At 36.5% G+C, this 23,546-nt stretch overlaps 1 protein-coding gene across 5 annotated transcripts in view; it reads left to right on the top strand.

Annotated features, from left to right (window-relative positions):
* Rbm46 (RNA binding motif protein 46) overlaps positions 1-22,776 on the top strand; it is a 34,806-nt gene extending 12,030 nt beyond the window's left edge. For 2 of the 5 annotated variants that reach the window (XM_063260897.1, XM_063260898.1), the window contains exon 5: positions 21,881-22,776. In XM_063260897.1, coding sequence (XP_063116967.1) covers positions 21,881-22,083 — 203 coding nt within the window. In that variant the 3' untranslated portion in view covers positions 22,084-22,776. Of the gene's footprint in view, positions 1-6,319; positions 6,469-15,708; positions 15,769-20,861 lie in introns of those variants that run through there. The other 3 variants (XM_023560396.2, XM_063260900.1, XM_063260899.1) reach the window with 3 other exon arrangements.
* Positions 22,777-23,546: the final 770 nt, after the last annotated feature.

Below are 23,546 nucleotides of genomic sequence, written 5' to 3'. Positions count from 1 at the left end.
TGTAATTGTGCTGGTTGTACTGTACAGTACAATACTGTAGCTTTATGTTAAACATTACGTTACTGCATATAAGAGCAAAGTCATTGAGTTGGAGTTCCTTTGAACATGTCTTTCTGAATATTGTAATGTACATGTAGTATACAGTTCCTCATTTAGGGACCAGTTCAGTTAACATCTCTTTGCAGGAACTGAGCTCCATTGTTAAACAAGGAATGTCTATAAATAGGGAGCTGAGGAACAGGAGAAAGAGAAGCCAGGGACACATCCAGGCCGCAGACAGAACATTAGACACTGATTGGCAAACATGGCAGATCTTCAGAGGGCCTCTGGACAGGGTCAGGCACTGTGGACAACCAGGCATGTTCCCAAGGACAGGCTGAGAGAAGATGAGTGGGCCAACTCATCTTTTTCCTCTCACATGGAAGCTTTTAAATGACCCTCAAGGTGTTGATGCTTTTTAAGTTGTACTTTCCTTTAGGGAAAGTTTGTAGCATTTCATTAAATGGCATAGGGTTGAGGTCAGCTGATGAACAATGGTGTTAATGTCCGGCTAGATATTTATAAAGGACTTTCTTGAGATCTTGAGGTTCTGTGTGAGTTCTTGGGTTCCCTCAAATGAGCTCTTTATGTGTGTATCATCTTTTGGCACTGTTAAAAAATTTAAGGAATTTTAGTTTTCTAGATAGTGCATTTAGTTACTATTTTGAAGCTGTTTTCTTTGAATGTCCTAATTTAAACATTTTTCTGGATAGATTTACATAAACTTTTTCAGGAAGCTTGGTGCTTTTTTTAGCCACTATTTATCCAGTCTTAACTTGATGATCTTTGTTTTGTGTGTGATGTGAACAGTCACTTAACCTTTTTATTTCTCATCTCTTTAAGAATGTACTTCTACACACATACTTCTGGAATTACCTCTACCATTATTCAAGTTTGAAAAGTGAAAGAGGAAAACAAATTAGAAATGTCATTTAGGTAAAATGACCATCATTGATATTAAGAAAAAATGTACTTTTAGGCATAACAGGCACTTAAATGAATATTAGAAATCAGGGACTTTATTTCTGGTGGCCATTTAGTGCCAGAATCCCAAAAGTTCTTGATTTAAAGTACCTTAAAATTAACTAAAAAATACAGATATTGCTGCACTAAAAGTAAGCTTTATTTTAAGCCAAATACCTTTAATAGGAGAAAGACCAAAAGCTGAGATTAGTGGCAAAATGGAATCTTCCTTATTTTTACTTCAATATTAGAGATGATCTCCGTTTTCATACTGTCACAGAATAGCCTCCCTTATCTTGTTGGGAACAATCCCTCACCAGGAAGATAAGGCATTGTGGGTTCACCTGATAGTGTTTAAAGACTGTAGTTGGTCGCGTGGTCAGTGAGTTTAATGGTAGAGTACAGACTCTGGGTCATGTGGTGTGGACTTGTGGGTCCAGCTCCAGCTGTGGCAGGCCATTGGTTATCCCTGAGAGTCTGCAAGGCTCACTGTCACCGTCACCGGGATGGGTCAATCCTGCACCAAATGTGTGACGCTTAGAGTATGTGGGCTCAGGCTGTGTTTCTTTTTAAATGTGTGTTTCATGTTACAGTTTTGCACCTGACTAGTAATAAATCAGAATATCAGTGTGAATAACCCTGCTTTTCCGAAACTTTGACCCTATTTTGGATTTTGTTGTTTTAACATTGGCACTGGTTTTCTGTGATGGATTATTTCCTGGGTGGGAATAGAATAAGCGGGTTCCAGGACATACAGGAAAAGTCCTTGGGAATTAACATTTTGAAGAAAAAGGTGTTGGAGGATACTTAGAAGGAGAAGGGCAGGCTTCAAGTGTGTTGGTGTGAACTAATTTTATTAAATACTTCAGTAGCAAATAATTGTAGAAAGGTGTTTCTTTTCTCATTTCCAAGTGTAACGCCAACTAGTGTAATAACCTAATAAAGTGTTTTCTTTTATGATAACTTAAAGTGCTTAAGAACTAGTAAATTTTTTAAAAACATAGTTGAGTACTTTCATGTCACAATCTAGTTTGTGTTACTGATTTAATTTCATCTGATATGTGTGTGAGCTGTTCTGGCCGTGACTGAGGTTTTAATGTCATGGCGCACCTTTTTGAATGACTCTTAGGTGCTAAGTATGCTTTCCCATGTGTTTGGGAGTTAACGGTGAAGAAAATGTCTTAATGTGTTTTTGGTCTGATGAGGAAAGTGGTGTACAGGTTCTGTGCGTGCTGTTCTGGGGTGTCCTGTAAGGAGTGGCGTGCCTCCCACCCCACGCCGTGGCTGGGTTGCCTTGGGGAGAGGAGCTGCGCGGAGACTCAGAGCGCAGGCAGGGCCATGTGGCCATCCTGAAGGGTGAGTCCAGTCGTAGGTTAGGAATTAGAAAAGCTTAGATGTGGCTTCAGTTAATTAGACCATCAGCAGCCCCTCTCCTTAACTTTGTAGCTATGCTTTTTGGTTACACCTGCTGTGTGCTGGCCATGCTTGCTTTCTTCTGAGCAACTACTTTTCCTAGATCAAGCTGTCCTTCCTTGTGTGGTCTATTTTATTTGTGAATGTTTGTCTTTTTTACATCTTTTATATTTTTTTCATTATTCACATTGTGTCTGACTTGTGTGTTCCTTTTCATATTTGATGATTTTTTTGTACTGGGAATGGAACTCACCGACCTTGCCCTTGCGGGGGAGGCGCTGTGCCCCTGAGCTCTATCCCTGGCCCACCTTCCCTATCTGAGATGGCAGTCATGTGTTTTGGTCATCGAATAGTAAAGTGTTGTGAGACTGTGTGTGTGTAATCATGTTTGCTACTCCCTTAATGCTATTGAAGTTTGATTTTGGTTTCTGTCATAATGTTTAACTGTTAAAATTATACAGCTAGGTGGGGCGGGGATTTAGCACAAGCGCCTGCCTGGCAAGCTCTAAGGTTGTGAGTTCAATCCCTGGTACCAAAAAAATAAAAAACAAGAAAACCAAAGCAAGATGGGCCCTTCCTGGGTGTTCTAGCTTAGTCTGCAGGGTAGCGGCTGCTCCTTCTATCTAAAATTATAAAATAGCAAGGTGAAAGTATGCTATTCTGAGAAGTTTTAATATAAAAATAATTGGTGCTTTTTATGAGCTATGATTTCCAGATTGATGGGCAGAAATGCAAAAATATATAATAGAATTTTAGATTAAAAAGTTTGCCAATACATTGCTTTGAAATAGAGAAAATTTCTCTACATTTTTAAAATTTAAGGAGTAATTTAGTGGACATTTAAGCTAATATAATAGATACAATGGAATTTTAAGTTATATTTAGATGAAAATACTTTCACAAAGGTACTTTTTCCAATTTTAATTTTGTGTCTGACTTTGATGATACCATCTCATTCACACTGATTTCAGAGGATAAAAAGAGTTGGTTGAATTTGCTTTAAAATCACTTAATGAGAAGCAGGCATCAGCATCAGGATTTTATGTACTTGTTTTCATGTGACCAAATGGTGAGAACAAAATTCCATTAACTCAACTATGTGTGTGAGGGACCAGTCCTCAGTCTCAAGAATGTGTCTTTATGACCTGTTGAACAGTCATCTAGTATTTGTAATTGTCACCTTAATATTTGTATTAGTGAATTGTAAATGCTATTAGTTAGTACTGTGAGGGCAGCAGCTTAATAGAGCAGTTACTACTAATGCAAACACCTTGTGGTTTTAGCCACCAAGAAACCATGTGACCCTGGATGACAGATGTCATTCAGTCTTAGTGGACCTCACTGCCTGACCTCCAAAATACTAGAATCTTACTTGGTGAACTCTAGGGAGTCTTTTATTGAAAAAGTACATGGTTTTGTTTAAAGTGTGTTCAGAAATCTTGTGAAGGACAGAGAATAATAATTTAAAATGTTTTGTCTGCCAAAATATGTAGTGAGTTCAAGTAACTTAAAATGAAGAGCTGCAGTTCTTAGAATACGTTTAACTTGTCCATTCCTCTAGAAAGCAAAGCTTATATCTGTCTTTTTCACAGGATAAAAAATGAAGTTTTAGTCAGCCAACTGTTTTATTTCTTTTTGACGCACAGTTTGCTTTTCTTTTTCTCTGAATTTTTCCATTAATTACAGGCAAATGAAGATTCTAGGAATTTGTAAAACAAATTATTAAAAGATTGGAAACTAACCTTTTTTTGTAACGGGATCTGGGAAAATAATGATATATAGTAAAACATAAGTGGCCAATATTGGTTACATAATTACATTTATTAACTGGTTAAATCATTATGATTAACCTTAACAGTATTGTTACTTATCATGATTATGACCTGTATGATTTTTTTAACCTTATACATCTACTTAATAAGGCTTGATTCTTTACCCTAGAATTTCTTAGTATCCTTGGTTAATACATTCCTAAAATAATTGTTCTAATACATTTCTTTTAACAGAAACTTCTGTGTTAATAAACTTAATACCTAATTTTGTAATGAAAGTCATATTTTTCAAAAGTGCTTTAAAAAATTTCCTTCATATCAAATGCTACAATAAATTATGTTCCATTCTTGGATGTTAGCAACAATTCATAATTTTGCCACACGGTGTCACCTAAATATTTCTAAATGTGGTTTTAAAAGAAATTTTAATGTCATGTTGATTTTCAGCTACTTGATTTCTTACTTTGTTTTTGTTCAAACCAGAAAAAACAACATGAGAGAGTTAGTTGTCTTCACCGTGTCATACCTTTCTGCTTCCTAGATTGGTGTTTAGAAGACAGTGATAATTTGTGCTGTAGCAGTTTAGTGAGTGGACCTGTGAATGGAGACAAGATACTTTACATTAGTGGTTTTACTGTCATGAATTTATTTTGAGACTTATTTTTTCATCATACATTTTTTCAAGGATCAACTGAAAGTATGCCTTTTCATACTTTCAGTGTTCATTCATTGTCTATCATAGATATTGCTTAGTGTTACCTGAAGATCTTTTTAAGAAATTTAAAGTTTATTAGTACACTTTTGCAGTTGTCTTGGTGAGTTACATGTGCCTGTTACAGCACTTTTTTTTTTTTTTAATGTGCTTCCCTCCACTCCCCTCCCTCCTCCAATTCACTTGTCCCATTTTCATTCGTGTTGATGCTGTCTTAACTCATAGTATATAGTGTATACATTAATTGGGGTTATTAGGTTCCTAATATGCCATATCTTTCTTATTTCCCCTTGCCCTACTCTTTATCCTTTATCCTTTACTTTGTAATTTTAATCACTTGAAAATTATTGTGGGTTAGTTACTTCAGACCTTTTATTTAAAATCAGTTTTATCTTATTAATATCTGATCCATCATTGAGTCTAGAGAATGTCATCTTGTATTATATGCTAGACCAGTGTATCTTCTGTCTCAGGTACTGCATTACTTCCAGGAATGGTACACTTCCCTGTGGGTTTTCAAGCCAAAACAAAACATAAATGATTAGTCTCCTCAACTGTTTGGAAGTTTTAAGCCACCAGAGTATTAATAATTACTTGTGTTTTCTTGCTCCTTAAATTGATGGCATTTGGGTAGAAATGTATTGACTACAATGGGGCATTGTTTTTTCATAGTAGATGATATTTGGGCTATGAAAATGACCCATTTATGGATTTTTGTATTTTAAGAAAATAGTTTATATTTTAGGAAAATAATTTGGGTATCTAAACAGTTATTTCCGAATTGTTTCTGAATTATTTCCAGTAAATAATGTAAAACCATACTGATACTATAATGATTTCTATGACAATTCTGTGAGCAGTTCAAGGGGTATGTTCAGTGGTAGTGTGCATGAGTGCTAGGCATAAATAAGGCTCTAGGCTCAATTCTCAGCACCCTTTTTTCCAAAGTAATAGAACCACAATCATTAAAAAAATCAGTGTGTTGTAACTGTATTGTCTGATCATTTGATGAGTATACTCTAGCACCATTTGTTAGTTGTTTAAACAGTATAACTTGTTATTTGTACTCAAAGTAATTCAAGGGATCGATAACTTGAATAAACAAGATGAATAAAAATGTAAACCAACATATAAAATCACAACTACTTTTTCAAAATAGATACATTGGCAGTTAAGGATTTAGCTCAGTGGCATAAGTGCCTGCCTAGCAAGCACAAGGTAAAGTTCAGTCCCTGGTACCACCAAAAAGAAAAAAAAACCAGATACTGACCTTTTACTTTTTCTTTTACACATTTTAATTGTCCTATGTTTTCAAAGGATGCTGTTACTGGAGCTGTTTTTCTCTTAGCTTGTTTTGTAATCCTGTTTTGTGTGTTGCTATAAGACTACAAGCTTACTAACTTAATTTTCTTTTGTTAAGTTTGTTTCAGCAGTATTGGTTCCAGTCTGCTTGTTCACTGGCCAGACTATGGGGTAAATGAGTGTCTGTAAAATCAGCTGCAAGGGTGCCTGTGTGCATGGATTACTTTTTATTCTACTGTTCTTCTGCTTTTTGTTTCAAAGATGACCAGATCTGTAGTTACGGCTTTATGAAGCTGTTGGATTATTTGGAGCACAGAATTTATAAGGGTCTAGGTGAGTCATGAATCGTTAGATAAAACTTTAATTTGTATCTGCCATTTTCTTTGTTTGTACAAAACAAAGTAGTAAAGTAGAAATGTTCATTAGTTTAAAGGTGTTTCATGTCCGTATATCATGTGTCTACATGTCTTTCATTGAGAGATTGATAAATCTCAGAAGGATTCTTGGTATAAAATTCAGACATACAAAATACAGAAATAGTGATGATACCAGAACATTGGAGAGTATTTTTTCTCTTAAGAATTAGAGGGACAGAGGTTATAAGTAAAAATACAGTTACTTAATCTGTGAAAACTACTCACTTAGTTTCTGAGGGGGATTTACAATACGAGTTTTTCCTAATTTTTTGATTATAATATTTTTTTTTTTTTGTCTTTTTCATTTTTATCAGTACCGGGGATTGAACTCATGACCGCCTGCTTGCAAGGCAGGTGCTTAAGCCGCTGAGCTAAATCCCCAGCCCTGAGTTTTTCCTAATTTATTTCTTAACTTTTCCCCTGTGACTTACGTAGTAGGACTTAATATTTTTAGAGTCTTGCATTGAAATATCGTTGGTCTCTGTGACTTTTACTTACATACCAGCACCAAAAGATTCACTTGATTTTTAAGTCTTTCCATTTGACTTATCTTATTGTTCACTGCTTTTCTGACAGTTAAGCTCACATGCTTGGGGAAGGGTTGCCAGTCTCCTTACCTGTCTTTGGAGTAACTTAATGATGTCAGATAACTTTTTATTTGAATTGCAAAATTAGGTTGCCTGAACATTTTACCTGAATTTTTACGTGTTACTGATTTTTATTTTCAGTTTGAATTTCTGTGTTAATGATGTTGGTATGACTAGAACATCTCTGTAGTCAACTCCCAAGTATATGCATTTAGATCTGAGATGTGAATACTTACATTTAAACTAAGTAACTGAACTATAATAGGCTTCCATAACTATGTTTGTCCTGGAAAGCTCTTTAATAATATGGTGTTTTAATTCAAGAAAATTACAAACTTAAGACCTCTGTTTTAATATTCACTTTCCCATCATCCCAGTTTCTTGTTGGGGATAGATGACATTCTCATATTGACATAGTGCAGAGACCTGTGTAGAATCTTAATCTTCCCTCTGCCTTTTCTCTTTTTTTTAAACTGGTAGTAGATGGATTATTCACTTTCATTGCTGCTCCATTCCACAAAAGATCTGTGGTGGCTTATTAAAAGTATGTAATATAAAAAAGGTGTAGTTTTTAAATAGAAGGAATTCAGGTGATGGAAAATGATCATTAGAAAAATAAAGCCAAGCAAAGCTACATGATACATTATTTAGGAATATATGAATATATAGTGAAGCCATTTTTGAAAAGCAAGGGAATTATTAACACATAAAAGCTAGAATTACTGGTTAACAGGGAGAATTTGGAAGGAGTGCAAATTTCTTTTCTGTTTATGTTTTGAGATGGGATCTCTGCATAAACTATGTAAGTCACGCTGGCCTTGAACTCACTATCTGGCCCGTGCTGGTTTTGTGAGATTTTTTTGGGGAGCCAGGAATCAATTTGGGACCTTGCGCTTGCCAGGTAGGCACTGTACTGCTGAGCTGTATCCCTGGCCCCAAGAGTGCAAATTTCTAAGAACTTGATAATGTTCCATTTCTAAATGTGGGTGATGAGTACATATTTTTATTTTTTAAATTATGTAAGCTATCTTTATATGTTCCTGTTTGTATATTTTATTAAATAAAATACATAATATGAAAACTAACCAGTCATCAATAAGAATTTGTCTTATTAAAACCAGAACAAGAGTCAAATTTGTATAACTCAAGGAAACATAAAAAACTTATGTAGGATCCAGACCAAATTTTATTCTTTTTTTTTTTTTTTTTTTTGTCTTTTTCCTTTTTATTGGTACCGGGGATCGAACTCATGACTGCCTGCTTTCAAGGCAGGTGCTTATGCCGCTGAGCTAAACCCCCAGCCCCCAAATTTTATTCTTGTCAGACTATCTGTGGGATGTTTGCTTTTGGGTAGCACAGTTTAACTAAACCTTGACAACTAGGGCAAGCCTAGGAAAACACGAAGTTAGAGCAGTGAACTATTGAAATATTTGGGCTGATTAGTCTATAAACACTTAACTTATATAGAAGAAACAGGGTTGCCATCTCCAAAAAGTTGAAGAGGTGACACATGGAAAAAAAACTTGAATATTTCCCTTTGAAATGCCTGTAAATGGAAGCAAGACACAAAACATTTCAGATACGTAGATTATGATAGTATATCCCAGAACATCCTTTAAACTATTGAAAAGTCTGTATTAGTAAAAATGAAGCTCCAAATCCCAAATGTCTAATTCTTTTGACATTTATGTCAAATCTGTGTAGTTAAATAATTGCCTGAAGGGAAAGAAGAATTTTTGCTAGATCGATGTCACTCAGAATAACACCGCCTCCCTTCCCATTGTGAAACTCTTTACAGATTTGCTCTTTGCAGTCTGTGATGTTATGAAACTTTGATTTGGGCACCCTTGTTGTTGTTGTTTTTTTTTGGTACCGGGATCAAACTCATGACTGTGCACTTTGTAGGTGCTTATGCCACTGCACTAAATCCCCAGCCCTATCCTTGTTCTTCTTACATGAATACCCTCTTTTGTTTATTATCATTTATTCCATGCTCATTTTCAGTCTTAAATAGTAACTAGATTAATGCTTGCTAAACTATGCTCATTCAACCAGAACTTGCTGATGGTTGGTGCTCATATAGGGCTGTTTTCTAATGAGGGAGACTTTCTCCATTAAGGTTCTGCCGAATGTCTGAAGAAGTACAGGGAGGATGCGTCTTAGAAGCGCTTGGGTGTGGGTGTCATAACCTACCCTGGAACAGAGGATCAGGGCAGGCAGCACAGCATTTAGGAAGGGTTCAGCAAAAGGAAGTTCAGTACTTAAAAGGTACAATACATGGCAGGCAGAGAGAATGGAAGAACGACATTTGGAGCTAAGTCTCTTGGGTTCGCAGTCAGCATCCTAGACGGCAGTGATGGTAACAGTATTTTATCTTAGAAGTACTTACGGTTGTAAGTGTAAAATGAGTTAAAATGATTCATCTATAGCTTATGTTTGTTTTATGTTTTTATTTAAACTTTATATTTATATTCATAATTAATAAATTCTGGCATCAGTTTCCAACCATAGGTAGTAAGAAATACTAGTAATCATAATAAAGTGCTTTGAACACTTACAGTATATTAGGTATTCCCTTAAACACCTACATAATACATTATTCTCACCATTAGGGTTTTGTTTGAGTGTTAACACCTTTTCACTTTACCACGTGCTTGCAAGGCAGGCACTTAATGCTGCTGAGTAAATCCTCAGCCCCCTTGCTTTTTTTGTTTTAACAAGTGAGGAAACGGGCAGAGTTGGTTGAATGATTTGCCAAGGTCTGGTCGCTTGGCTGTTTGCAGACTTCCTTCCCAGCAGCAGTGGGAAGCTGGCCTGTGGCTGAGATTGAACAGTTGATGAGTGACTACGGGACATTATTGACACATGATTTTTCAGAAATTTTCTAAGAATTAAAATACAGCAAGAGGGGCTTTTCAGGCTTCACCTTTTCACAGAAGGTGCTGCCCGCCCGCCCACGTTCCGGGTTCAGACCCTGCGCTGCCTGAGCCCTGGGCCAGGTGGCCTGTGGAGGAAAGGCCCGGCCAACGTGCCTTGGGTACCAGGTGTTGTTCCTGGGACTTCACCGTTTACATGGGCCGAGAAGCAGGGCTGCGTGCATGGCCGTGGTTCCTCCGTCCGGAAGGTGCTTGCAGGCCTCCTGGCCCCGGTTGCTTGGGTGTCCAGCCGTAGAAGCCTGCGCGGTGCCGCGGTGCTGTCTCGTTGGCTTGTCTGTGTTCTGAAACCTACAGGGGCTCACTTGTGTGGTGTCCTCGAGCCCCGGGATTCCCCTTTCCTTTGCAGGATCGCAGTCGCTGCCTCTCCAGGGGCGCACCGCGTGGTAGTTCCCAGCCCTGCTGAGTAGCTTGCTCTGCTCGCCACATTCACTTCTCTCTCACGTTAGGCTTCTTGTCAGAGGTGGTGACCCACGATGACGTGATCTTGTTATCACTCAACAGTTTAGTCACTGTGTGTTACCCTTTATTACTGGTATTACAGGGTAACACCAGGCTGGTCTTGAACTCCCAGTGATCCTCCTTCCTCGGCCTCCTGATGTTACATAGTTTTTTATGCGGCAAGATTTTATAAAGCCAGAGAGAGGGCTTTGTATGTGTATGATTTGTTGTGGTCTATACTGAATGTGTGAGTAGTGCCTCCTTTGTTAGTGCTTTACAAATATTTTTAATGATTTGCATGCTATAAGGCTAAAAGTAGAGTATGAAGGAAGATGCATCTAGGCTGTGCTTTGAGCAGAAAGAAGAAAGATTGGCAAAGAAGTTGCTGAGGTGGAGTTGGCTGGCACAGACACAGGAATGGTGGCTAATGGGGTGGTGTGTATCTCCTTCAGGGAAGCAGAAATTGCTAACACGGCATTTTCAGAACGCTTGGAGAAGGCCTGTCGGAACTACAGGTTATCAGCCATCTGTGTTTCACTGGCAGGTGTTACAACTTCTTATGCTGCAGCTTTCCGTGTGCACGCGAGTGCACTGGGCGAGTATCAGCCCAGGGGTGGCTGTGCGGGGCCAGTCTCCGCCACACCACGCCACGCCACGCCACGCCACGCCATGCCACGGCGGGACTCCAGGCGCATCCTTCCCTAGTGAGGCCACTCTTCTGGCTCACCCTTTGTGCTTTCGAAACGTGTACATTGTATCCACTGGTGTCTGGCTCCTTTGACATTATGTTTATGAGGATGATCTATATTGCTTGTTGTGGCAGTTCTTTTCATCTGCTCTAATGCCTCGCAGGAATTTTGTTGAAGTGTGATAATTTAGTTTGCCTTTCTGATCAAGAGAATGTGATGCATTTCCCTTTGGAGCCTCTTGGATAAGGGTGCCGTGGAGATCCTGTTTATTTTTGTCACTCATTTGAGTGCAGTTATGTTGGATACAGGTATAGTAGGCCACATTTTCCAAACAACGGTGGATAGTGCCTTTTTATCGGTACCGGGGATCGAACTCACGACTGCCTCAGTTGTGGATTCTTGCCAGAACTTAGGTATTGTATTTCAGTTTGGGACAGTATGACTAGAATATCGTGCTGTCTCATTGAGATGGTGAGATGCTGGTGATACCAAGCATCGTTCAGTACGATTGGAGGGCTCCAGGCTGCCTTCTGGAGAGGTTTCTTTCTTAGGTCTCCTGTGCCTGTATTCTGTTAGTCCGGTTCCCTTCATTAGCCTGTAAGCGTTTAGTTGGGTATATAGTTTAAAAATAACTTTTTCCAGTATGTGACCGATTTTTACCATCTTTGTGGTGTATCTTGACAAAACAAAAGTTATTTAATATGATTCCATTCATTGATCTGTTGAAGTTACTGCCATTGGTGTCTTGCAAGAAATTCTTGTTTAATCTCAAGGCCCAAAAGTATTTATTCTGTGTTTTCTTTCAAAGACATCTTTCAGTCTCTTAAACTAATGAACATAAGAACAGGCTTTTCACCAGTCGAGGGTTTCACTTGCCCAGCAGCATTTATTTAAGACTGTCATTTCTCAAGAGTCTGCAGGACCACTTTACAAAGGTCAAGTATGTGTGCACAAACACACACACACCTGTACCTAGTTTTGTGCAAATGTACATATGTGCCTTACTCAGAATGTTCCATTTTATCGAACTCTGTTTGTCCAATACTACATTGTTTTAATTACATAACTGTATCAAGAGTCTTGCTACTTGATAGAGAATTTTTCACTAGTATTTTTTTCAAATTAATTCCTTTCAGCTCTTATATTTCAATATGAATTTTGTGAACTTATATGAAAAAATGTTACTGAGATTTTGACTGGAATTGAATTAAATCTGTAGACCGGCTTGGGAATGAAGAACATTTTTATGCTATCAGGCCCTCTGAGTCATGAACATGATACGTGTCTTGAGGCCTTCTTTAATTTCTCTTAGTAATTTATTGTGTAAGTACCTTACTCTTTCATTAGCTTAATTCTACATGTTTAATGTTTTTCAGTGCAGTTGTAAAAGATGTTTTCGTTTTTATTTGTTCCTGTTTTATGCATATACAATTTTATTTTTAATGTAGGGGATAAAGCTACTTACTTGATTCTAATGGTTTGACTCTGCACTATTTTTCTGTGTATACTCTTGTCAACTACATGTAATGTTTCTCCTCCTTTTACACCCTTGTGCTTTTTTCCTCTTGCCTTGTTGCACTGACTAGAACTGCTTGCTCATCATTGCACTCAAATGATGATAGAAGACATCCGTGTAAACTTTGAGTATTCCTCCATGAAGGTAGGATGTTTGTTACAAATTTTATTTGTAGAAGCCTTTTATCACTTTCTAGAGTTTTCATCATGAATGATTAATTTTCTGTACCTATGTAATCACATCACTTTTGTCTTTTATTGCTTTAACGTAGTAGATTGCATTGATGCTTAAAATTACATCAACTTTGTATTTCTAAATAAGCCCACTTTGGTCATGGTGTATTATCTTTGTATATTTGCTAAATTTCAATTTTGATAATTTCTTTTTATTTTTATTTTTTTTAGAGAATAAAACAAAATAAAACAAAACGAAATAGAACAGAACAATGGGAATGATACTGGATTCCAGAAACAAGACATTGTTTAATCTCAAGGCCCAAAAGTATCATCGATCATTTCTTTAGGAGTTTTACACTATGTTCCTTAGTGAGATTGGCTTTATGTTTTCATGATAAAAATGTTTGAGAAATGTTTTCTTTTGTTGTTCCCTAGACCCATTAGAGTGAAGTAAGTACTTTTATCTTTTATGTTAAAAATAAATTGTATATCCATAAGATAGGAACAAATAAAAATGAAAACACCTTTTACAACTGTACTGAAAAACATTAAACATGTAGAATAAAGCTAATGAAAGAGTAAGGTACTTACACAATAAATTACTAAGAGAAATTAAAGAAGGCCTCAAGACACGTATCATGTTCTGACTCAGAGGGCCTGATAGCATAAAAATGTTCTTCATTCCCAAGCCGAGCTACAGCTTCAGTTCTGCTCCAGTCACCATCCGGTAGGCTTCGCCACCTGCCTCCTTACTGAAGTGTGATGTTAGGGCTTCACATGTTGGACGGTGCCAGAAACTTGGCAACATGTTAGTTCCTTTCTTCCAGTTCAGATTTGTCATTAGGATGTTTATGTACTTTAAATTGTATTTTAAACCCTGTGATACCTATAGTTTTTAGACTTAGTGCAACATATTTATTTACATATTTATACTTTCCCTTCCTTTCATCCTGCATTTCCAGGCTTGTGCCAGGGACTGTTCATTCTGCCTAGAGAATACTTAACTCATATTTACTCTTGTATCCCATGTGCAAGCAATTATCTGTTTTGTTGTTCTGAATATATTTTTGATGCACCTGATATTTGAAAGGTTAGTCATCTTTTTTTTGATACATTTGTTTCAGAAAACTCTTAATTATTCAGTTTTCAGATAGTCTTCTGTCTTATTTTTGTCTCTTTTATGATACTGTGGTTACACCTATATTAATACCTTTGTACTGTATTCCACACATGTCCTTTTTGTGTTCAGTTTGAATATTTTTTATCTGAGTTTTGGTTCATGAATTGTTTTTCTTTTTTACTTATATTTAACATGTTGATAACCATTTGGATCTTTTTCTAACTTCTAGAATTTCATTTGATTCTTCTTTATGATTTCCATTTTCTTCTAAAAGATTTAGTTTTTATTTCCTTGAATATTTTAGGCATGGTTATTTTAATACCTGATTCTGAAACTGCTGCCCAAATATCCTGGAGATCTGTTACTGTTGTTTCTCTCTTTCAGTTTTAGGTAATATTTATCTCCTGGTGTGACTGATTGTGTTTGATGGAATGCTAGGTATTATATTTGAAGAATCGTATTGCATTTGAGACTAGTGTCATGTTGTCTTTATTCAGAAAGATTGGTTTTGGCATCGGAAAAGTGGCCACAGGGACTGGCCGCCCCACACTGTGGTAATGCCGGCAAGGATTGAGAGTCAGAGCTGGATTTGGCTTCTGTTAAAGTGGCTCCAGATCTGGCTCACCATTGCTCAGGGTTCCAGTCCTGCCTTCTTGGTAGCACCTTGGCTATTATTTTGGCCCTCTTAGCTTATGAAATTTGTCTGTCTCTTGTCACCTCTCTTCGCTTCTCTCTGTCTTGAGAATTTGCCAGCCCTTGTAGGGAAATAAATCCTCCAAAGAGGAGTACTGCCTTGTTGGGTTTTCTTCTTGTCTGATACCATGACCCTTATAATTTTTCACTGTCTTGGCTGTTTTCAGTGCTTTGAGAAAGATGCTTTTGTTTTTACTACTTAAAGTTGATGGTTACCCAGTTTATCATGTGAAAACAAGATAGAGTGACTTCACTGAGTTACAATCTCTACATGATTATTTTAAAAATTTATACTTTTTTAGATGGTCAAGGATTTTCACTTGATTATATTTATATGCATGGTTTCTTAGCATAGAGTTGGATGTACATTCTTACCTGCAAGCTTCAAGGCATATAAAGAAATCATTATTGAAATGAATGGGTACTCACAGAATACTATATAGTGGCTAAATTATATTTCAAATAAAGTTAGCAGATGGCAAACAAAAATTTTTAGTATAGTTTTGTCTATCAGGGATGAAATATTTCATATACAAAATAATTCATTGTTATACAACGTTTATGTTTTACAAATTTGTGTAGATTCTTTGGTTTTCAGAAATTGTGCAGTTTCGTTTATTTTTGAAATATTTTCTTTTTTTTGGTAGGGTAGTGTTTCTTGGAATTACCAACTAATAACTTAATTGGCTTAGGAAGATAACGGTTTTCTCTGATATACTAACTCATAATTCTAATTTAAACAACAAAATGCTGTTCTCTTTGTTCATCTTTGGAAAACTTGAGGAATGGTAACTATTTGCTGTGGTTTCTGTGTCTCTGAGTTTTCCTATTTACTGTTGAAGAGATACCCCGATTTACCAAGGGTTCCATGCACTGCCCGGATAGGGACAGCGTCAGTCTGAATTCTCAATCCTTTTCTGTCTTCGCTGCTTACAGACAGGGAACACAGTCTCTTCAGCCTGGACCTGTGTAGAAGAATTTGGAGAAAATAAGCAGGTAAGAAAGAGTTTCTTAGGAATATTGTCATATATTTAGCTTACAGACAACCTGTCATAAATGATTCTTAAGGCTTTAAGATGTTTAGACTTATTTAATAAAATTAGTAAAATGAAAAAGTCCAGCTGGCCCCCATTATGAACATGCTACTAATGCTGAATCACTGAGATGGTGCCAGACTTACAAGTTAGGCTCAGGGGGGAGTGAGTGTGTTTTATTTAGATTATCTGGTGTTTCTCAAACTAATCCGAAAATGGGAATCTTAACTTTCAATCTCACTCAACAACAATCTTATTAGAACAATTCAGAATAAAAGTATTATTTACTAGGTCTATGGTGCTTAGTTCTTTTTCAAGATAATGAGAAAAATAAGCTGTAGTAGAAAATTAAAAGCAGTTTATGATTTGAGTGAGTATCATTACTATCCAAACTCCTTTTTGCATAGAGGCAAAGATGGTACTATGGTTCCTGGGAAGTAATCCATGTACCATTTTATATCTTTGAGTAAATTCACCTTTCTGTGCTTCAGTTTCCTGCTTGTCAAAGGGGGTAACAATACTTACCGGTCTTTATAAGAATTCAGGTATACTTATCTTGTGATTTTTGGCATCTAGTAAGTACTCAATAAATATTAGCTGCTGTTAATTACCCTGTTCTTCAGACATAAGGAGAACTCTCTTCTTTATACTTGAGATTTGTCACTTGTTATAGCTCTTAAATCCACAGCGTAAAATTTTACATGCTATTTGTGATGCTCTGCTTAGTACTACCCTTTTTAAAACAACTTTTTACAGTTTAAAATTTGAGTTTTTAAGACTTGTTTATTGGAAGAAATGAAACTTGAAGAATTGCTTTCTTAGGCTTTATGTTCCGGTCAGTTTTGCTGAGATAATTCATTGAGTGAACCACAGTTTTTCATCTGTTCTCAAGCCTGTATTGCTGTATCTCCAGGGACAAGTTTTCCTCCTAGAGGAGACTGGTACTCTGTTATTTTTCCATGTGGTTTGGAAAGTAACTGAAAGAATTTGCCATAATTCTCTCTTGTGCAAAGGTAGAAAAGTAAAAACTCTAGATATGGTTTGGCCTCCTACTTCTTCAGAGGGAAAGCAACTGGACTTAATTTTAATAAGATAAGAGGTGAATTGTGTTAGAGTGGTCCTGGTTGTGTTTTTTAATTTTTTAAACTTTAAAAAAAGTGTATGTGTTAAATCTTGGCCTCCAAGAAAAAAAAAAAATCTTGGCCTCCATAGTCATTTGTGTTTGTAGTTACTGTTTTAACATTGGAAGAGTTTTTTTTTTTTTCTGTTCTGTTTTTTGTGTTTTCCCATTATGTATTATTTCATTAGAATTCCTCCTAAACTGATTATCAGAATTGTTCAGTGACACCTGTTTCTGAGGTTTCTCCAATTTGGAAAAACTTGGTACTGTATACTCCTCTTTGAAAACAAAATGCATGTTAGCATATTAAATAATAAAGCCTGTATTTTTCTGTTAAATTTACCTCTCCTAAACTTTTCTAAGGCTAATTTTTCTAAGGAAATCTTTTTTTTTTTTTTTTGTCTTTTTCCTTTTTATTGGTACCGGGGATTGAACTCATGACTGCCTGCTTTCAAGGCAGGCACCTATGCCTCTGAGCTAAACCCCCAACCCCATTCTAAGGAATTCTTGTTGCAGGTAGACTCACACTTGAGTTGCAGAGGATGTAGTTTGGGAAATACGTAGATTAACCCAAACACTCACTTGAATTTTGTTTGTGTGTTTATAAATTTATTTGCCATGTAAATTGTGTGGGTCTATATAAATTTATGTGAAAATACCAGAACAGGCAATTTTATTTTCAAAAAGGTTAGTGTTTGCCATAGAAGAGGGAAGAGGGGATGTGGTATGACTGCTGAGGGGGCTGAGTTTATATTTAGGGGGAAAATACTCTGGAATTACGGATTGGTGTTGTACAACTGTGTGGATACTTCACACACCGTGGCACACCGCAGAAGGTGTGGGTATGGTGGTGGAGCTAATACGTAGCTAACCGCAAGAAAGAAACCTATCATGAAGAATGCATTTTTTAATGGAAAAATTAGTATAAGTTAGTATAATATTGAGTTAGAAATAAAGTAAAAGGCCAGAATTAATGAGAAGATACCTTGACAAACTCATGTTGAAGTCACTAATAAAGTTTTTTGATTTGCTTGCCAAACAACAGCTTTAACATTAGCAATTTTGTCAAAAAGTGTCAGATTAAACTTGGAAGTAAGTGAGGAACAGTTTGAGTAAGTCACCCTACCCGTTGGTTGTGTTTTCACTAAGAAACATGGTGGTGGTGACCACGCCAGACGGTAGCGAAGGAAGCAGGTACACACTGCGTCCTGTGGCCCTCACTGTCCCTGCGTCCTGGGGCTTTCAGGGGCGTTTTCCGCTGCCCGACCGAAACTGCAGCGAACCCTGTCTGCTATTATTTGTGTAGGTTTTATGTACGTCATATTTGTTCTTTGCAAATGCCTATATTCAAAGTATAAATGTGAAACTTGAAATGTAGAAAAATGCTGTATCTTAACAATCCATTAGAGTAGTCCTCACACCTCTTTTTGTAAAGTAGTTTTTTTCCTCAAATGAAATATTACAAAAAGTTGAGCATTTAAGATGAGGAAACAGGAGGCTTTGACTCCACTGGGAAGAACTAAATAAAGTTTAGGCTAAAAATGAGAAAACGCCCTTTTTTCTTAAAACGGTAGATTTTTTGGCTAAAGTATTTTGATGTTTTGCATATCTGTAAAGTTAAAATTCTTCATTTGCTTCTGATAAAGGAAAGGGGATTTCTGTTAGCATCGCTTAGAAACTTACTTGTGTTATCTGCAATTGCAGGTTGTATATAAATCTCATTTGTGGTAAACTAATGCAAAATTCAAAATCAGATGTATATCAGATACAGATTTTTAAATAACTGTATTATTTAAATCAATAATACTTTTTCAAAAACATAAATTAAGGAAACAGCTGCCAGGGTTGACATGAGAGGCGTGGCCATGGGCAGGTGTCAGTGAGGTCCAGGTGGCCGAGAGGCACACGGCTCCTTCCAGTGCTCTCCTGAGATAACCTCCAAAACAGCAGATTGAGTGGACTTAGCACTTGCCTATGTTTCTTGTTGGCCAAGACTGGCCTTAAGCTGTTGCCCTCAACTGATCCCGACACCTTGGCCTCCTGAGTGAGTAGCAGAGCCTTGCACACCATGGTGGAGTCTGGCTGAGGCTTATTTTTTAACGTCTTCTTCTGTTCAGCTGTGTGTGTATATAGATCAGTTTCATAAGCAGCCTCCTTCATACAAAAGAGGTCATTTGGATTGGAGACTTGTAAGAGTCTCAGACTATTCCTGGTGTGTGATTTTTGAATTAGAGAATTTGGCAAAAAGGTAAAATTTTCTGAAATAAAAATGATCCAAAGGGTTGAATATACTTTACCAGAGATGTTCAAGAGGACAGTGATGTGTTACTAATCATAGGGAACTCAAAATCAAAACTACAGTGGTCACAGTTCATATACATTGGACTAGCTGTGATTAAAAAACATTGGCAGGACCAGGTGTTGGTGAGTTGTGCATAACTGAGGCCTCGTGTGTGTGGTAGTGATTTCTGCTGCTTTCTGTGATGCCTAGATTATATATCATCTCCAAGGAAAACATGATTCTACTTATAGACCTATTTTACTAGTTATTTGCAGCTTATATTTCATGTTTTATTTTCTAATTATCCAGATGTTTTTCTGAATGTATTTAGATTCTTAGTGATTATAGGAATAAAATTTATTTTCAAAGTGCTTATAAAATCTTACAAACATCTGAAGCTTTTTATTATGCCTAATCTTTATAATATTGGGGGGAATTTTTTTCCCTTGATTTGTCCTACATGTGAATAAAGTAATCACAGCCAGCTTTTAATTTTGTGTTTACTCTTAAAATATGAGAATTTAGTGGTGATTAGTATTTATTTAAGTTAAAGGTTTAAAGGGCACTGTTAGAAATGCAGATGTGCAAAGTATTATATTCCTAGCCAACAGTTTGTCTAGCTTCTTTTTGAAGTCTTCCTGAGTTTTTTTTCTGTGTCTACATTTCATTAATAGGCTCCATTACTTCTTGAGTGGATGTAAACTCAAAACAAGTGATTTTTCTCTGAAAACTGTATTTTCCCTGTCTTACCTATTATTATGAACTACATTAAAAACGATCACATTAAGCCTGTTGTGGTGGCTCACCCCTGTAATCCTAGCACTCCCGAGGCTGAGGCAGGAGGATTGTTGTGAGTTCGAGACCAGCTTAGACTACAAAGTGAGCGCAAGGCCAACCTGAACTGCATAGAGAGACCCTGTCTCAAAAAGACAAAAAGAAAAAAGACCACATTGGCAAAATTTTAAAGAGCCAAGTGTATCAGAGGTACAGGACTAGTGGTATCAGGGATCAAACTCAGGACCCTGCGCTTGGCCTGGCGGGTGCTGTGCCGCTGAGTATATCCTCAGCCCTACAGTGGTAGTTTTGCTCACGAACTTAATTCCTGCTGTGATTTTGGAAAAGATGACCAGGTTTGTGTGTTCATGCAAAAGGTGGCTGTGGTCATGTTGGTCACCCGATGCAAGTTGAAAACAAAATTTTGCTAAATGCTGCTGTGTGTGAACAAAATTGTTTTCAAACAAAAGCATTTGTGAACCTAGGTACCGCTGAATTTGTATATAGTCTTCAGGGGAGAGGACGTCTGAACTGTCCTGTAGTACAGGCATTTGGTAATACCTGGGAGCCGCTGACAGTTCAGTTGATACTCATTCTTAAATCCTTAGGTGAGGGGACTCCTTAAAAGAAAAACTTCTGTGGTAATTGAGTCATCCCATTTTGGGTGTTTGAAAGCAGGTAGTATTATAGAGATTTCTCGTCCAGTTTCCAGTCACTGAAAATACTGTACTGGCTATTTTATGTTTTTCTAAAATTGCTGTAGATAAGGTAACATTTGTAAAGATTAAAAAGGCTATGAAATGATTCTAGTAGTGTTGCAGTGCTAGAAATTAAACTTATATTTAACTGATTTTTATTTTTTCCATTTTTTCTTAACTAGGTCCTTTCTGATGTTGCTTGAGCTTATTCTCCTGCAGTTGATCTCATTCCCGTTGGCTAAACATAAGTTCCATGACAGCACTAAGTTAATGTGCCTGTGTTAGAGGCCTCATTTATGATACCAGGACCGTACTGCAGAGAACATAACTCTCTACTTGTCCGTTAAATGACCTAATTCCTCTCCTTTTGTTCCTAGAAACACCATAACTTTACATACCCATTATACATTATCATAATTTGACTAAAGAACATAGTTGAGTTTTTGGAAAATATAAGATTTACCAATTTGGTCTTTAATACACATATAATTATTAGTTAACGAAGCAGGAAATTATTGGTGTATATGATGAATGTGTACTGAGGAACAGTATTTCAAATAGAATTATTTTTAAATTTGGTTTAATTTTTGGATATTTTTCTATACTATAAGTTGATAATGGTTTCTTAAAGTTTATTTTATGAGGACAATTCATTTTATTGTTGTACCAGTAGGACTATTAAATTGGTATGTGGAGTTTTATAAATGTTCCTATTAGCTTTAAATAATGAAATATTGGAAGTTAGTTTATGCCAAATGTTTCTAAAGTGCAGGGGTAATATTTCTGCTGTTTGATAACTAATACAGTTTTAAAAAAAGCAACTATGAATTGTTGTTTTTTTTTATCTTTTCTTCATGAATTACCCCTTATTGCTAGAACCAAATTTAAAAGAAGCTTTTTTGTGGAGCGCAAGACAAATCAGAGATTTTCTATGTTAAAAAAAATCCAAGAATGCAATCTGTTAAGATCTCTGAAGCATTGTGTCAGTGAAGGAAAGCATTAAATTCTGACTTGGTAAAACTATTAGGATTTGCATTGCAGTGACCTTGGAAGTAATCTTTACCACTGATAGGGTATCATCAGGATCTTAAATGTTAAACATTATGTTAAAATGTGATTATAGTTTTAATGCTTTGTCTCTTTGAATTAAATTTGTGTCCATAAAGATGTGCAGTGTAATTGTTCATGTATTTATTTACAGACTGCAGTTTCCGTCGCAGCTCAATAAATAGTCTTTCCCCTGTTAGTGCTACTACCCTCTCTTCTGGGATTCCCAGCGTGCTTCCTTACACTTCAAGGCCTTACTCTTATCCAAGCTATCCCTTGTCACCAACAGTGTCACTTGTTAATGGCAGCCATGTGGGACAACGACTATATATCTCCAATCAGGCCTCATTCTTCTGAAGAAAATCTGTAAACATTAGTATGAAAATTACTTTGTGTAAAGCATGCAAAGTAAACTACTGTTTTATTTTAGAATCGGGTTTGCACATTTGGCTTTAAAAATAATACATTCCAACATACTAAACAGCAACTATAGTTCAGAATAACAGAGTTATAGAATTTATTTTAAGATGCAATATTTGAAAAGTTATTCCAGGGTTTGCAAACTGCTATTCTTTTTAAACTTATGGAATTTTCTTGTAATTCCTGAGTGGGCAATAGATCCCAGTAGTTTAATTTATTGTGTAACTACTTTGCAAAATTTTTACAAATATTAAGCCACTTGAAAGGAATAGTTATAACTAAAGATGATAACCAAGGATCACTATCTCTTTTGGAGATTGGAACAATTATATATTAGGTAGAAAGAAATGATGAGACAAAAAGATTAAGATGCTAATTTTATGTAATACTAAAGATAACACAGTCTACCATTGTGGTCCTTGAAAACAGCTATAAATATTTTAGTTATTAATTATTTGTTACAGAAATAAATTCTAATTTTGCTGTTAATATATTTAAGGATTTTATAGTTAAGCTTCACTTGTGTTTTTGATATTCACTGTATTTGCATAAGAAGTGTTAATGGTTTTTAATGTTGAAATCATGTGTTGTTTAATTTTTGTACTTGAATTTGAACTTTTTGACATTAAATACGTGATGCTTCTAATGTGTGTTTTATTTTTATTAGAGCGCACATGCACACAGATCCACAGAGCTGTCACAGTCATTGATCCTTGAGAACAGCTTTTCTCACTAGGTATATGGTCCTGGGGTTATAGATTCATTGTCTTCATGAGAAGTCAAGCATTGCCGGGATAGTGTAGGCTGAAAATTGTTAGTTTTATAAAGCAGTGACGACATTTCTAGGTGCTGGTAGAGTTTTTGGATAGATCCATTTTGGTGTTCCCCACCCCTTGTGATTAATGAATGAGTCCATGTCACTTTGACTGTCATTAGTCGTTTAAGTGAATAATGACTGTTTTCATAATTGATAGAAAGAAATCAGGTTCAGTGATACTTTTGTTGATCAAGGCCTCCTGAGTCTTGTATTTAGGATTTGGCTACAAGGAACTTGAAACAACTGTAAATAGTTTTCTCACCAACTTGAGTTTCTAAGAGAAGTTGTATGAAGAGTAACTTGACCTCTAAAGAAGGTTCATTGAACACAAATCACATGTGATACCTTTTTTGCTGCCCTAACTTACATGAGTATGGACTGGATGCTTAATTGGCAGTTTTCTCGCTGACACAACTGTGAGTGAGTTATGTAGATTTTGCTTCTGTTTTTTCTGCCTCAGTTTTTGAGACAAGGTCTTGCTGTAGTGAGGCTGGCCTTGAACTCACGGTGCGACCTAGGCTGCCCTAGGATAAGCATTGTTCTGTGTCAGCCTCTCAGGGGCTGGGCTCCGACTGTGCGTGTG

The sequence above is a fragment of the Cavia porcellus genome, unplaced genomic scaffold, assembly GCF_034190915.1.
Source record: "Cavia porcellus strain 051 isolate PalLab524CR breed Dunkin Hartley unplaced genomic scaffold, mCavPor4.1 scaffold_14, whole genome shotgun sequence".
In the NCBI taxonomy this organism is placed as follows: Eukaryota; Metazoa; Chordata; class Mammalia; order Rodentia; family Caviidae; genus Cavia; species Cavia porcellus.
The sequence above is the reverse complement of the archived record's forward strand: the minus strand, read 5'-3'. Positions and strand labels throughout refer to the sequence as shown.